This window comes from Gossypium hirsutum, chromosome A11 (assembly GCF_007990345.1).
Source record: "Gossypium hirsutum isolate 1008001.06 chromosome A11, Gossypium_hirsutum_v2.1, whole genome shotgun sequence".
Taxonomy (NCBI): Eukaryota; Viridiplantae; Streptophyta; class Magnoliopsida; order Malvales; family Malvaceae; genus Gossypium; species Gossypium hirsutum.
The window spans coordinates 24697107-24710934 of NC_053434.1; the positions used below are offsets into that span (position 1 = coordinate 24697107).

The window sequence follows — 13828 nt, forward strand, 5'->3', positions numbered from 1 at the left end:
CCGAACATTAAAACCAAAATATAAATACATTTACATGCTTAAATTAAGACTAGATAATGCTATGCTAATATCATTTCAAATGTGCAATTTCATATAAACATTATTTTACCTTAAACATTTTACCAATAATACATGGCAAATTCAACTCATACATATCCATTTCCCATTTCAATTTTTAGTACACATTTTGTTTCATATCACTTGCTATTTTAATAGCAATTTCATTTCAATAAAACTCGTCATTTCAAAATCGATAACTCAAGTTTACCATTTACTTTTCCCATTAACACGACTCGGACATGGACTCGGACGGATACACGAATCCAACCAACATGCTAGTTTGACACCTAGTGCCTCACCGGATAGATCCGAAGCAAATAATTGTGCCCAGAGCTATTATAAATTGACATCCAGTGTCTCATCGGTTAAACCTAAGCAAATTGGTACCTAGTGCCTCATCGACTTATAGTCGAAGTAACCCTAAACTCTTCTTATCCTATGGCATGTCATCTATATTCACTACAGCAAAATAGGTTTTTAGCAACAGTTTTTTGGGCCTATAAGCGTCGCTAGAAATATTTGCGGCGTTTTTAATAGCGCCGCAAAAAACGCCTCTATAGACAATGTCGCTAAATTTTGCTTATAGAAAATGACCTTTAACAGCGCTTCTCCTGCAAACACCGATATAAAGCATGACCTTTAGCGGCGCTTTTACCTCAAACGCCACTATAGAACATGACATTTAGCGGTGCTTCTACTGCAAACGCCGCTAAAGAACAAAACTTTTAGCGGTGCTTCTCCCACATATGCCGCTAACGCCAAAGAACATGACCTTTAGCTAATCACTGAGATTTCTTTCTTTCTAGGTTAAGGAGGCATGTCTGCCCCCAACCTGATATTTATGTTATATTGGATCAGGGCACTGGAATACTAGCCGCAACTGAGCGACATGGAAGCCTATGGCATCGCACATACCATCGGTATTGCCTAAGGCACGTTGCGTCCAACTACTATGGGTAATTTCGATCTACAACTGAACGTCGACAAGTGAAGAACATGGGTATTTAATCTTTATTAAGTTAATTTTGTTTGTAATATTCAATTTATTCTGAATGGAAGAGTGGTATGTAATTTTCGCTATCAACTTATATTGGCAGGGTATGAGATAAGTAAGGACCAATTTCATGAGATGTTGGCAGTTTTGCGTTCAGTTAAAGAAGAAGGCGCAAACTACCTTTGTAACATACCTTTCGAACAGTGGATACAAGCATACGACGGCAGCCTACGATATGGTCATATGATCTCAAACCTAGCTAAATGCATAAATTCTGTTCTAAAAGGAACGCGTCATTTGCCGATAACATCGATTGTGCGAGAGACATATTTTCGTTTAGCGGCACTATTTCCAAAGTGAGTAGCGAGTTATAAAGGCCAAATGCAGGGAGACCATTTATGGTGCGCGATGGTATTGCAAGAAATTAACAAGGCAAAGGTACGGGCCAACACCATGCATACAGTGTGTCACGATTGCGACAATCTATGGTTTCATGCGATAGAGTTTGACAGACCGAACCAAGGTATTATTGGCGGGAAATATTGTGTACACTTGAGAAATATGACCTTCAACTATGGGAGGTTTGACGCAATTTATTATTCATGCGCTCATGTAATTGCAGCTTGTCAGAATCTCTATTTGGATCCTATAAGCTATGTTGACAAAGTGTTCAAAATAGAATACATATACATCGTGTGGAGACACATATTCTCACCAGTTCCAGATGAACGTAAGTGGCCGTCTGTATCGCTTACTCTATTTAAGCTGTTACCATATAAAGAATTGCGTTGCAACTAAAGGGTCTACATTGCTTGACTAGAATATGTAACAATATGGATATTCGAGAAACAACCAACCAACAGAAGTTGTACGAATGGTGTAGGAACATAGGCCATACAACTCGATCATGTCTAAATCGGAATAGCTGATATTTGTTGTAATAAAATTATGTTGCATTATTTATATTTTATTAAAAATATAAAAATATTAAAAATATTACCTTATTTAAAAGAACTTTTATTTTATTAAAAATATAAAAAAGTAAATTACAATTAAATTATTAAAAACAACTTTTATTTTATTAGATGAAACAATATTAAAAAGTTTGTACAAAAATATTAAAAATATAAAAATATTAAAAATATTACCTTATTAAAAAATATTAAAAAATTAATGTTGGTGCCAGTCGGAATCAGTGCCAAATGGGGGTCGTCGACGGTTACGAGCTAGATTCCTCCTTGGTTCAGCTTCCGGTGGGGGTTGTGGTTGCTTCGGAGGGGATTGTGGTTCCTCCGACAGGGGATCTGGTTGTGGGTGTTGGGAAGATGACCCACCTTAATAGAATAATGACTGCGGAGGTGTTTACAACAACCATGGCGGAGATGTTTGAATCCCATAAGGCAATGGGGATTGGTAAAAAGAAGAGCTCCCTAACGGTGCCTCGTGCGATCCCTCATACAACGACGGCTTATAGATCGGCGGTTGACTCGAAGTAATCCAAAACGGAGATGAACCGGGCCATTCATTCCAACCTGCCATAGGACTGGAAAAATGAAACATATAAGGGTTAGGATACATATAAGGGCTAGGATATGCACGTGGCATAATCTAAAAAAGCTGTGATATGGGTGTCATCGGTTGAAGTGTTGGGCCCGGTGACTATGTAGACGCTGTTGATGGGCTCACGTCTTGTGTGGGCGCTGTTGATGGGCCCGTGTCGTCATCCCTTCTTCTTGGATTTAAAGGGCCCCTCGTTCCCTTTGGACACGAATTTGCCATCGCCTCTCCTCTTTTGACAGTAAATATGGTTTGCCATGGATATTAAATCATGGCATGTATTTCGGCATGCACGCTAACTCAGGAATGATGATCGGTTCCCGAGAAGGTATATAATCATACCGATTTTCCCATATTTTGATATATTCTGACCAGTATCTCAGTCAATCTGTATTTAATTTCCGTAAGTTGACTTTGTGCTCATCATCGAGCACCTCAGGTGCCACGGGAATCAATTGTCTGAATCCAAATTACCGCAATACTCTATCTGACTGGTGCATTTCCACGGTAGCATAGTTGACCAATGAGACCTTCACATGCCAAATGTTCGAATTTTGAAAGAATTCATCTGGAATTACTGCTCGAATTGCCAAATTCCTCGTATGGTGTCCATTGAAATTATGAACATGATAAAAATATTAGTTATATACATAATACTAAATACTAAATACAAAACGACTATTTTATTATGTATATATATTTTATTTAATACTTACTTGTGCTTCCGACCGTTGGTTTAATAAAAGCCGTATATCTTCAAGAGAGGTAGGTATTCCAACATAACTCGCTGAATGGTTCCATCTAATTAAATAAATTTTTAGCATACAATTATATTTAAATCTACGTAATAATTGTAAAATCTAATACAAAATTTTCCTTGTTATAAGTGGGAATGTATATGGGTGGTCCACTCGAAGACATAAAAATGGAAAGCAAAACTGTGCCCATGATTGCAGTAGTGATAGGCAACCTCCGATTTTGGCTTTATTCGGTTGCGTCGCCCCGCACATCTCCTTGTATAATTTTGCTAACATGGCAGACCCCCAACTAAATTCACCATCTGCTCTAAAATTAAGAGTTTCAGCAGCCATCTCAAATGTACAAGGTTTCATGACAAGTTCAGCGTCAAATAACCTCCAATCATCTCAAGAATGTATGCCCAAGCATATCGTATTCTTTCTAGTTCAGTCAAATAATTATCCGGCTCTAGGAATGTGTCTCGTAACCAGCCCATCTCGATCTGACCTCCATTAATATTATCCGGAATATCACCCAAAAGCTCGTAGCATACGGCTTCCCAATCAGCAGATTGAGCAGACCTGGTGACTGCGTACCCATCCACCAGCAATCTCAATTGCAACTGCACATTTTCTAAAGTGATAGTACACTCTCCGCATGGAAGATGGAAAGTGTGCATCTCGGGTCTCCACCTCTCTATCAACGCACTGATTAGTTTTGGGTCCAAAAACTTGTAGCCATGTGCCAAAAACTCGCTTCCCGCAGGTAATTCTCTATCAATGGTAATGGAGGACCAGACATATTACGGATATTGCATTGCAACACCCGATTTACAGACTGTTATAAAAAATTATAAAATAAAAATTAATTAAAATTGCATAAATGAAAAAATATTAAATAATATTGAAAAATTAAAATTAACACTTACCATTTTCATTTGTTCGACGGAGATGTGTTCTTTATCGAGATGAATTAATTCTCCGGCCATTGTTAACACGATCGAATATTTTTTAATTTAAAAAAAAAACTAATTCAGAAAATTTTAAATAGAGCTTTTTTGAAAAAAATTAAAGAGTGCTTTGAGAGAATTTTGAAAGGATTTTAGTGTGAAAAAAATGAAAGGGGGGTTTTATATTTTTTTTTACCGTTAGAGTCCAAACGGTCAAAAAAAAAGGTAACCGTTGGGAGTAAAAAATCGGGACAAAATGCTCCCCCAGGGAAGCATTTTACTGACACATCACCTGAGATCGCGTTGACGTGAACGTATTTTCAGGGAATTCGACCCTTTCCGGTAAATAATCAAAAAGCTGACCCATTTCCGTAAATATTTTTAGAAAAGGGTTTTTTTGGTAAAATGACAAAAAAAAATTCGCATCATTCATGTATAAATTAACATACTCATATCCACCTCTTAAGAAATTGATATTTGGACTACATCAAATGTAATCAATTATTGTTTGGACTACATCAAATGTAATCAATTATTTAACAATCATGATTGGTAAAATAATTAGGTTATGAGTTGTGATTGCCAAATCTTAAACAAAAAAAATAATTATATAACTGTCATCTGTTATAGGAAACAGGGAAAAGAAAAAAGAAAATGAACTTCATTATAAACAAATAGTGACAAATGAACTCGTCTCCGTTGGCATTAGGAAAGAAATAGGAGGCACTTGCTAAAAAAATTTTTATGTAGCCAACTAATCATTGTCTCTTCCTACAAATTCATTACTAAATCAATCGAAGAATAAGCCCTCAATTTGCCAGCTCTTTTTCCTTCAATAGATTCTGTCTGAAAAAGTAGCCGATATGTATCTTATATGAATATATTTCTATCTTTTGTTCCTATACTAAAGAGAGATTTTCTTTCAAGTTGGAGATGGAAATTGCAGGTCCGTGATTAATATTATTGGATGTTTGGACAGTGGCCTGCAAATTGCTGGGACCCATCTTTGCGGAGTGGTCAAGGTGACCGTATTAAAAATGGTTGTCATTTCTCAAAAGAGATGCCGCAACTGCCAAAATACCGCCAAAGTGGTGGTGATGGCACCACCAATGAAAGCTGATGAAGTAGGCTGGGAACCCGTTGATGAGATGTCAACCGCCATGGGATTGGAGGATTTCACACTGCAAAACAAACGCAAATCAAGTCAGCTGCCAAAATCCAACCAACAAATTTAAAGCATGTGATGTGATGAAATGGTTGCGTATAAATACAAATGGCGTTCAGCAGTTGCAGCATGGGACGGTGCTGATTTTTTAGACTTGAAGCATACACATGAATATATAAATAAAGCATTTAAAATATGAACGTGGAAGCCATATCTGGGACCAATCAATTTGAGGTCCCCCATGTGACTCCCTTAACCGACTTGGAAACTGAAAAACCTTTTGGGAATAAAGAAATTTCAACTATAAGATTTAGGGTGTGACAAATGATTATTAGTTTATTACCTGGTGGAAGGGGAAGGGCAGAAAGTAATAACATAATCTGCACCAGTGCAAGTGAAGGTGCTGGTTCCATCATCATAGGCGTAGCTATAAGCTGTGGGACACGCTGTTTTGAAGAATTGCGAGTAAGAACTGGGCTTGCACGTATTTGGGGTAGCATAAGCTCCACTGCAGCAATATTGGGGGTCCCCAAAAGCATCGCAGGCACTCTTACATGCAACCCCTTCACTCCCATCGACAACCTTAAGCTCCATAGGACAGTCACCGTTCAAATCCGCAGCACATCCAGCTGAGGTACAGTTAACTCCAGTTCCACCTTGTGGGGATATCATCATTGGTAGATTGTAACCATCAACAAGGCTGACATCAAAGAAATCCATTCCCCCAGCACCATTGAGTGTAAACTCCGCAAGGGTGGCAGGAGGGATTGCACCACCAGAGCATTCAAGTGTCGATGAGCCGCAGTCTCCGGTGAGACAAGAGAACTTACCGGATGAATCTTCGGTGCAAAGGGTTCGACCCCATATCCGACCCGACCAAGATGTTGGAACAGGGATGGACGTCGATTGGCCGGGTTGAAGTGCGAAGCCTGTAGGTGAAATTTGTGGGGTTCCAGCACCTGATAGCACCCCCGGCCAAACGGTATAGCTGCATTTGTTTACGATAGAAAACGTCGATGAATGAGCACCTGTAAAACACGAAAACCAATCTAAAATTAAAACCAACATCAACCAATGAGAAATTATAGCTGGGCAAATGGTAAGTGAAGTGTGAGTTCATGAATGACCTGATAACAGTTGAAGGAAGAACATGGCCAACGTAATGGAAAGCTGAAGAATAGCCATTGAATGAGGAAGAAAGAACAAAGAAGAATACGAAAAAACTAGATTTGGTAGCACTTGGTGTAAAATTTAATTTGGTATAAGATGGGGCATTGGCCGACTATGAGTGTTTATATATATAGTAGGAAAGCATAAAGGTTGAGTATCAAATTGGAAACATTGGAAGCTGGTAACGCTATCCACGTGTCACCGACCTTTTTTTTTTTTAGTTTCTTATTTTTCGATTATTATTCCGAGAAAAGAATATTAAAAATGAATGGACGAAGTATGATGAAAGGGAGTAGAAAAGGGGTTCATTTTTATTTCATAATTTCATTGGATTGATCGAATATTGTTTTCAGTCATTATAGGACTGCATCTCACGTTTCTTTAATCCATCAATTTTACTATTAATCCTTAACTCGTGATTTGTGAATTTAATTTTCAATTTTTTAAGATTTAAATTCTCATATTAATTAAATTGGTGAGGTCAAAATTTTGTTATTGATTTAGTTCGTGTTATTCACTTTGACATTTTTAGTTCCTATACTTTTTGAATTATAAAATTTTAATTTTAAATTAATAATCATTAAATTTATTAATTAAAATAACGTATTTTTTTAAATATTTTATAAAAATAACAAGTTAAGATAATATCATACCCAATAATATGTTTGCCATATAAAATTTTAAAAATATCGTAATTTAATAGTTACTATATAACTAGGGTTAAAATTTAAAAATTTTAAAAATATAAAAATTAAATCAATAACCACATATAATATAAGGATTAATAACATGATATGAATTGAGATATGTTGGATTGACTGGCTAAATGAAATTTCATGTTAAGTACTATAAAAACTTTTAACATTTATTTAAAAGATTGGATCCAACTTAATTTAAATAAAAGTTAAGGGGGACCGGAATTCTCAAATAAAAAATTGTGTATGAAGATGTGGGTACCATGTGAAGTAGGGGTGTGCATAATTCGGGTAAAACCGAAAAAATTCGGTTAACCGACCGAATTCGGTTAATCGGTCGGTTAACCGAATTTTTTCGGTCGGGGGTCGGTTAATTTTTTATGATTTTTCGGTTAACGGTTAATTCGGTTCGAAACCGGTCGGTTAACCGAAAATTTTCGGTTAACCGAAAAAATTAATAAATAAAATTATCCAACCCAACCCAAACTCAATTACCCAACCCAATAAAACTAAAACTAAAGTTTACCCAATTACCCAATCCAATAAAACTAAAACTAAAAGATAACCCAATTTACTAAAGTCTAAAACCCAATTTACTTTAATAATTTATAAATTTTTTAAATTTTAAAAATAAAAAATAAAAAAAATTCGGGTATTTTTCGGTAATTCGGTTAATTCTGTTAATTCGGTTAATTCGGGTAATTCGGGTAATTCGGGTAATTTTTAACCAAAAATAAAAAATACATAATTTTCGATTAATTCGGTTAACCGACCTTATTAACCGAAAAAATTTTGGTTCGGTTAAATTTTTTTAAAAAAAAATCGGTTCGGTTAACGGTTAAAATTTTTAGAAAGTCAGTTAATTCGGTTATAGTAATTTCGGGTCGGTTAACCGGTCGGTTAACCGAATGAACACCCCTAATGTGAAGTGATAGGGAAGAGAGATATGGGTGCAAGGCGCATATGTGTTGCTGAGGCAGTGGCAGTGTCACATGCTGAACCTGCAAATGGTTAAACTCGGCCGCCATAAGCAAACACAAAAATAGTAAACATTAAATGATTATATTAAGATAGGGTTTTGGAAGTATTTATGAAGCCACATAGGGATTCTGCTGCTGCTGTCCTCTGAATTGACTCTCCCCCTTAAGCCTACACAAAGGACGGCTCCAAACTTACACACAAATCAAACAACATGAACATGGAACGAGGAAACAAAGGACAAAGCCCCCACCAGCCTTGCAGTTTCAGACCACGTACGGTTTATTTCAAAAATTTTGAACGAATCAAGGAATCTCGAGATGTGCAGTGGACTGAAACACAAGTTCATAACCAGGGTTCATCTGATGTGCAAGTTATCCAGGGTTAGGCAGGGTATGACAATTGCGCAACTTGTTTCTCCTCCTGACCTCAATCAATTCATCTCGTGATACATAATTTAAAATTGTTTCCTTTTTAAGTATTCACGTATACGTGATAAGATATCAGTCTAAATGGGGCTCCAATATGTTGGAGTGAAAAGGGAGTATGTAGCTGATACTAATAGGTATGGGTCTACTTCGGGAATATTATCATTAAAGCGAATAAAGAGAAGGATAATATATATATATGGTAAGCTTTATTCAGCTCACCTGACCTAGAACTGGGATTTTCCTCTTCATACATATATATAAAGTGAGCATCGGGAAATCTGGACTTTAAAGGAGGGGAAAAGACTTCCATCAAATATTAAACCTTTGCAGACACCCAAGCAACTTGACGGCAATTGTGAACTTGCTGTGCTAGTTTAGTACTAATCTATTCGTCACCAATAGATATAAACTGCGATCGGATCGGGTTTAATCATTAATCCATGAATATAAACAGTTGACAGAATCAATGTCTATTTTCAAACTCTCAACTAGTTTCAGCATTTTCAATGTGGTTTTGGGGTAGACGCTGGGGCGCCCCCATCACACTATAAATTCTTATTTTTTTATGCACAGTTGCATTGATTTTGAAAAGGGGTGAAAAATATTATATTTAAATTAATATTATAAAATTAAAATAAATTAATTTTAACATTTGAATATATAAATTATATTTTCGATATTAAAATAAAATAAATAAGTTCATAAGTGATGGAGTAATGTAAAGTATATTTTTTTCTCCAACTCTTTATTATTATTACCATGATGTCATGTTTTTATTATTTTGAATTTAATAGATATTTAATTTAGATTATAATACAATATATTAAATGATTTTACGGTACCTCGTTGTTAATATTATGATGTAAATATGAGTTTTAAATAATTTTTAAACAATTAATATAAATTATTTTTAAAATTCAATCCGAATATATAAATCATATGTATAATTTATAGTTAATATAAATGGGGATAAATTTATAAGGGCAAACTACATCCATGGTCATTCTAAAATAGGGTTTATCATATTTTAGTTATTCCAATTTTTTTTCTCAATTTAGTAACTTTAAATAAAATAATTGTGTAAATTAGTCGCTACTGTTAACATTTTTGTTTTCTTTTATCAAATTGCTGTTGTGGCACATTAGTCCATTGAGTAGTTGACATGTGGCATTTTTCATTGACTTTTGACTAAAGTTTAAGCACCTCCTTATAATTAGCCAAATTCCCCCCTAAACTTTATAGAGAGGTTCTTAAACTTTAGTTAAAAATTAACGAAAAGTGCCACATGTCAACCACTCAATGGACTAATATGTCATATCAGCAATTCAATAAAATAAAACGAAAATTTTAATGACAATGACTAATTTGCACAACTATCTTATTTAGAGTGATTAAATTGAAAAAAAATTAAAATGACCAAAATAAGACAAACCTTACTTTAGAATAACAGTTTACCCAATTTATAATTTGGTACTTAAACTAATTTTTGCAAAGCAAAAAAAATTGGTTTGACGTGAGAAGTACAAAAAACACCATTAGATACTTCTTAAACCCAATTAGAGTTCCGTTTAGTTTCAAAAAACAAGGATTGTTTTCGGTATTTTAGAAAATAGAAAATATTGAAGAAAATGTATTTGATTAAAATTTTTTAAAAATAAAAATATGTGAGAATTAAGAAACAATGAAAACAATAGAAAAATAGTTTCATTGTTTTCATTAAAAATACTTTGTAAAAGTAAAAATGATGAAAAAATAATAATTTTTAATTTTAAATAAATTGGTCATGGTTCAAATCTATATAATCTCATATATATTCATTTTCTTTCAAAACTTTCAAATATTAAATTTGATGTCTTGAGTCGAATCTATACAAATATAAAACTTTTGATTTTATTTTATGTTTTTACCAAACTTTTTTTCACTATTTTTATTAATGAAAACAAATTTTTAGTTATATTCTCCCAACTTATTTTCCAATTTTCAAACAATAAAAAATTGAAAACTGTTTTTTGATTTCCTATGTTTTTATTATAAAAAAACTGATTTTTTCTCATTACACAAATTTTTAGTTAGATAATATTTTTAACAATAAAAATATCTAAATAAATAAATAAAATTAACAATAAAAAATCAAAATTTTATATTAATAATGTTATAAACAATAAAATATTTATAATGAATTCTTTAAAAAAACTAAATAACAACAAAAAGGTTTTACCTTTTATAATTTCATATATTATATAGGTTATTAATTATATTTAAAATAATTTATTATATTTTATTTCAAAAATTATTTTTTGACAATTATTAATTTTATAATAAATTTAAATCAATTAAATAAGAACTAAATGCTTAAATTGGAGTTTAACCTCTTAAGGGTTATTCACATAATAGTTAAGCATTTTAAAATAGTCATATAAAGGGCTTTAACTTTTACACAAGTGCTCAAATGAAGGCCAAATGGTCAAATAAGAACCAAATCTTATTTAAAGTACTCAAATAAGGGTCAAACATTTTTTAAAGGGTTCAAATAAGAGCTTTTCAGATGCTGCATATTGGGTCTCAAATTTTTTTTTAATTATTTTTCTTTTCTTTTCAAGCATTATTTGATTCATCTATCATTATTTTATGCTAAATATATTAACTTTCACCTAATTTTTATTCAAGCTAGGTTGAAGTGTGTAAAAAACCCTCATTTTAACACTTTTGTAAAAAGTTAAAGACTTTTATATGACAAGTTTAAAGGTTTAATACTTATGTGAGTAATATCACATTTAGCCTGTATTTAATTTTAATTTTATTTTATTTTAAAGTTAAGAAATTGAACTTTATGTACTTCAGCATTACTCACATAACATAAATACCGTCTCATTTAACAAACACTGATCACAATACTCTCCACCATCTAGTAACTACACAAGTAACACAATACAGGCAAAAAGCTCGTTCATGTTCATGCATGGATCTCTAGCATCAACATCAACAATTCAACAGCTATTAAGATTTATCAGTCATTGCCGAACAAGAGGCAGGATGAAGCCCTGTTAAATCCTAACAAGCCTCAATCAGATTGAGAACTATCAAGACTATATCCGAGCCCCTAAACAAGGGCTTAACATCAAAGGAAAAACAAGATATAAGCGACTAATATGTAACAATAATGTAGGGTGCATCAAACCAAGTGCCAATAAAATATTATTGCAGAAAAGGAGCATGAAATTCCACCAAGTTTAGACTACAACGTATTGCAGAACATAAATGATGAATGGAAGACAATTTGCATTATAGATATGAACATAGAAAACGTTAACTCATTCACACTTGAAAATAGAAGCTGCTCAAATCACAGGCAATAACCACTAAATCCTTATCAGAACCAGCTCATCTATGTACCAAACTGGCAAAATTCTCTCCAGGAAAAAGGGGGAAAAAAGAAGCTGGATAATTCAGAACAAACTTATGTATAACCTCCCAAAAAAAGATCTAGAACCCCAAAACATAGAAGAGAAATATTTACTTTTTTTTTCTTTTGTCTTTTCGATCCCAATTAAGACAAAGCCTTCAGGTTTGGACACTCCCTCGCATAATGCCCTGCCTCACCGCATTTAAAACATTCCGTTCCCCTGTTGCTGTTACAATCCCTCGCCAAATGCCCAAACCCTCCACACGTAAAACAGCATCCCCCACTGTTTCTGTTACAGTCTCTAGCAAAGTGCCCAAATTTTCCACAGTTGTAACACTTCCCACTTCCACCACCGGCAGCGCCGCCGCTATCTCTCCTACACTCCCTCGCAAAATGCCCTGGCTCGCCGCATTTATAACAAGAAGAGCCACCGCCATTGCCTCTAGGGGAATGATTGTAATCATCGTTAACGTTGTTACTACAATCTCTGGCAAGATGATTCAAATCCCCGCAGTTATAGCAACCGCCGGTGCCATTCCTCCGATCGTTTCCGCCTCTCCAACCGCCACCACTGCGACTGTCCTTCTTACTGATGGCAGAGCCACCTACGGCGATGACATCAACAGCCTGAGTCTTGCCACCGTTGCCTTGGGAGATAGTGAACTCAACGGATTCGCCCTCAGCAAGGCTACGATAGCCTATGGATTTGATTGAAGAATGATGGACGAAGAGATCCTCGCCTCCATCGCCAGTTCGAATAAATCCAAAGCCTTTTTGGTCATTGAACCAGAGAACCTTTCCGGCGGATCTGTGTTGCAGTTGATCTTGTTGTTGTTCAGCCATTAGCGATAAAGTTGGGACGTTAAAGGAAGAAACTTTGGAGTTGTTATTAGGGTTTTGATGGTAAAAGAAAGAAGTGGGGGAATTTATATGAGGAAAAGAAGCCCAATGTCCGAATTCTACGTTTCCCTCTTCGACTCTCTCAGTCCTCCTCACTTACGGTTACAGGTGATTAACTGATTATGGTCGGGCTGGCCAGTTCTAGGCGTATGAATGATATCATTATAATCTATTATATATATATATATATTTGAATTTTTATGTATTTTTATTATTGTATATATATTTTTAAATTTTATAATTAAGCATAATTATTAAGGGTTAAATTTGTTGAATATTTAAAATTAAGATTAGATTAGTAAAATGGGTAAATATTAAAGGCTAAATTTGTTAAGGTAAACTATACAAATGTTCACCCAACTTTAAAAATTTTTAATTTAGGTATTAATGCTTGAATTCGTTTTTGTTTTTGTTACTAGCCATTAAATTAATAACAGAAAGCTTTTTTCTAATTAGTATAATAACACATTTAATCTTTAATACTTACATATTCTATCAATTTAATTATAATTCTAAATAGTAACAAGTTTAGTAAAAAAGTAATTTGCTTTTCACTTAAAATAGCATAAAGTTCAAATTTTGTGGTTTTTGTTCGGTGAAAATTGCTTTATTTTGTGCTGTTTAGCTTCATTTACTATTGGCCTTTCTTATTTGTGATGTTTTCTTGATAAGTATGATATTCTTTCAATGCAAATAGAATTATGATCAAAATTGATAGAATTTGAAAATGTGAAGGGTTAAATTTATTGAAATATTAATAATTAGGATCAAATTTATAGAATATTTAA

The 13828-nt window shown here is 34.0% G+C and overlaps 2 protein-coding genes across 2 annotated transcripts; both read right to left on the minus strand.

Annotated features, from left to right (window-relative positions):
* Positions 1–4941: 4941 nt before the first annotated feature.
* LOC107895893 (pathogenesis-related thaumatin-like protein 3.5) lies at positions 4942–6783 on the minus strand. The gene is made up of 3 exons (XM_016821109.2): positions 6591–6783; positions 5807–6491; positions 4942–5479 (listed from the first exon to the last, which is right to left on the minus strand). The coding sequence occupies exons 1-3, from the start codon at positions 6646–6648 to the stop codon at positions 5350–5352; spliced, it is 873 nt and encodes a 290-aa protein (XP_016676598.1). The 5' UTR covers positions 6649–6783; the 3' UTR covers positions 4942–5349.
* Positions 6784–11900: 5117 nt separating this feature from the next.
* Positions 11901–13172, minus strand: LOC107895883 (cold shock domain-containing protein 3). Its single transcript, XM_016821098.2, has one exon. It carries the CDS (start codon positions 12981–12983, stop codon positions 12285–12287), a length of 699 nt encoding a protein of 232 aa, XP_016676587.2. The 5' UTR covers positions 12984–13172; the 3' UTR covers positions 11901–12284.
* Positions 13173–13828: the final 656 nt, after the last annotated feature.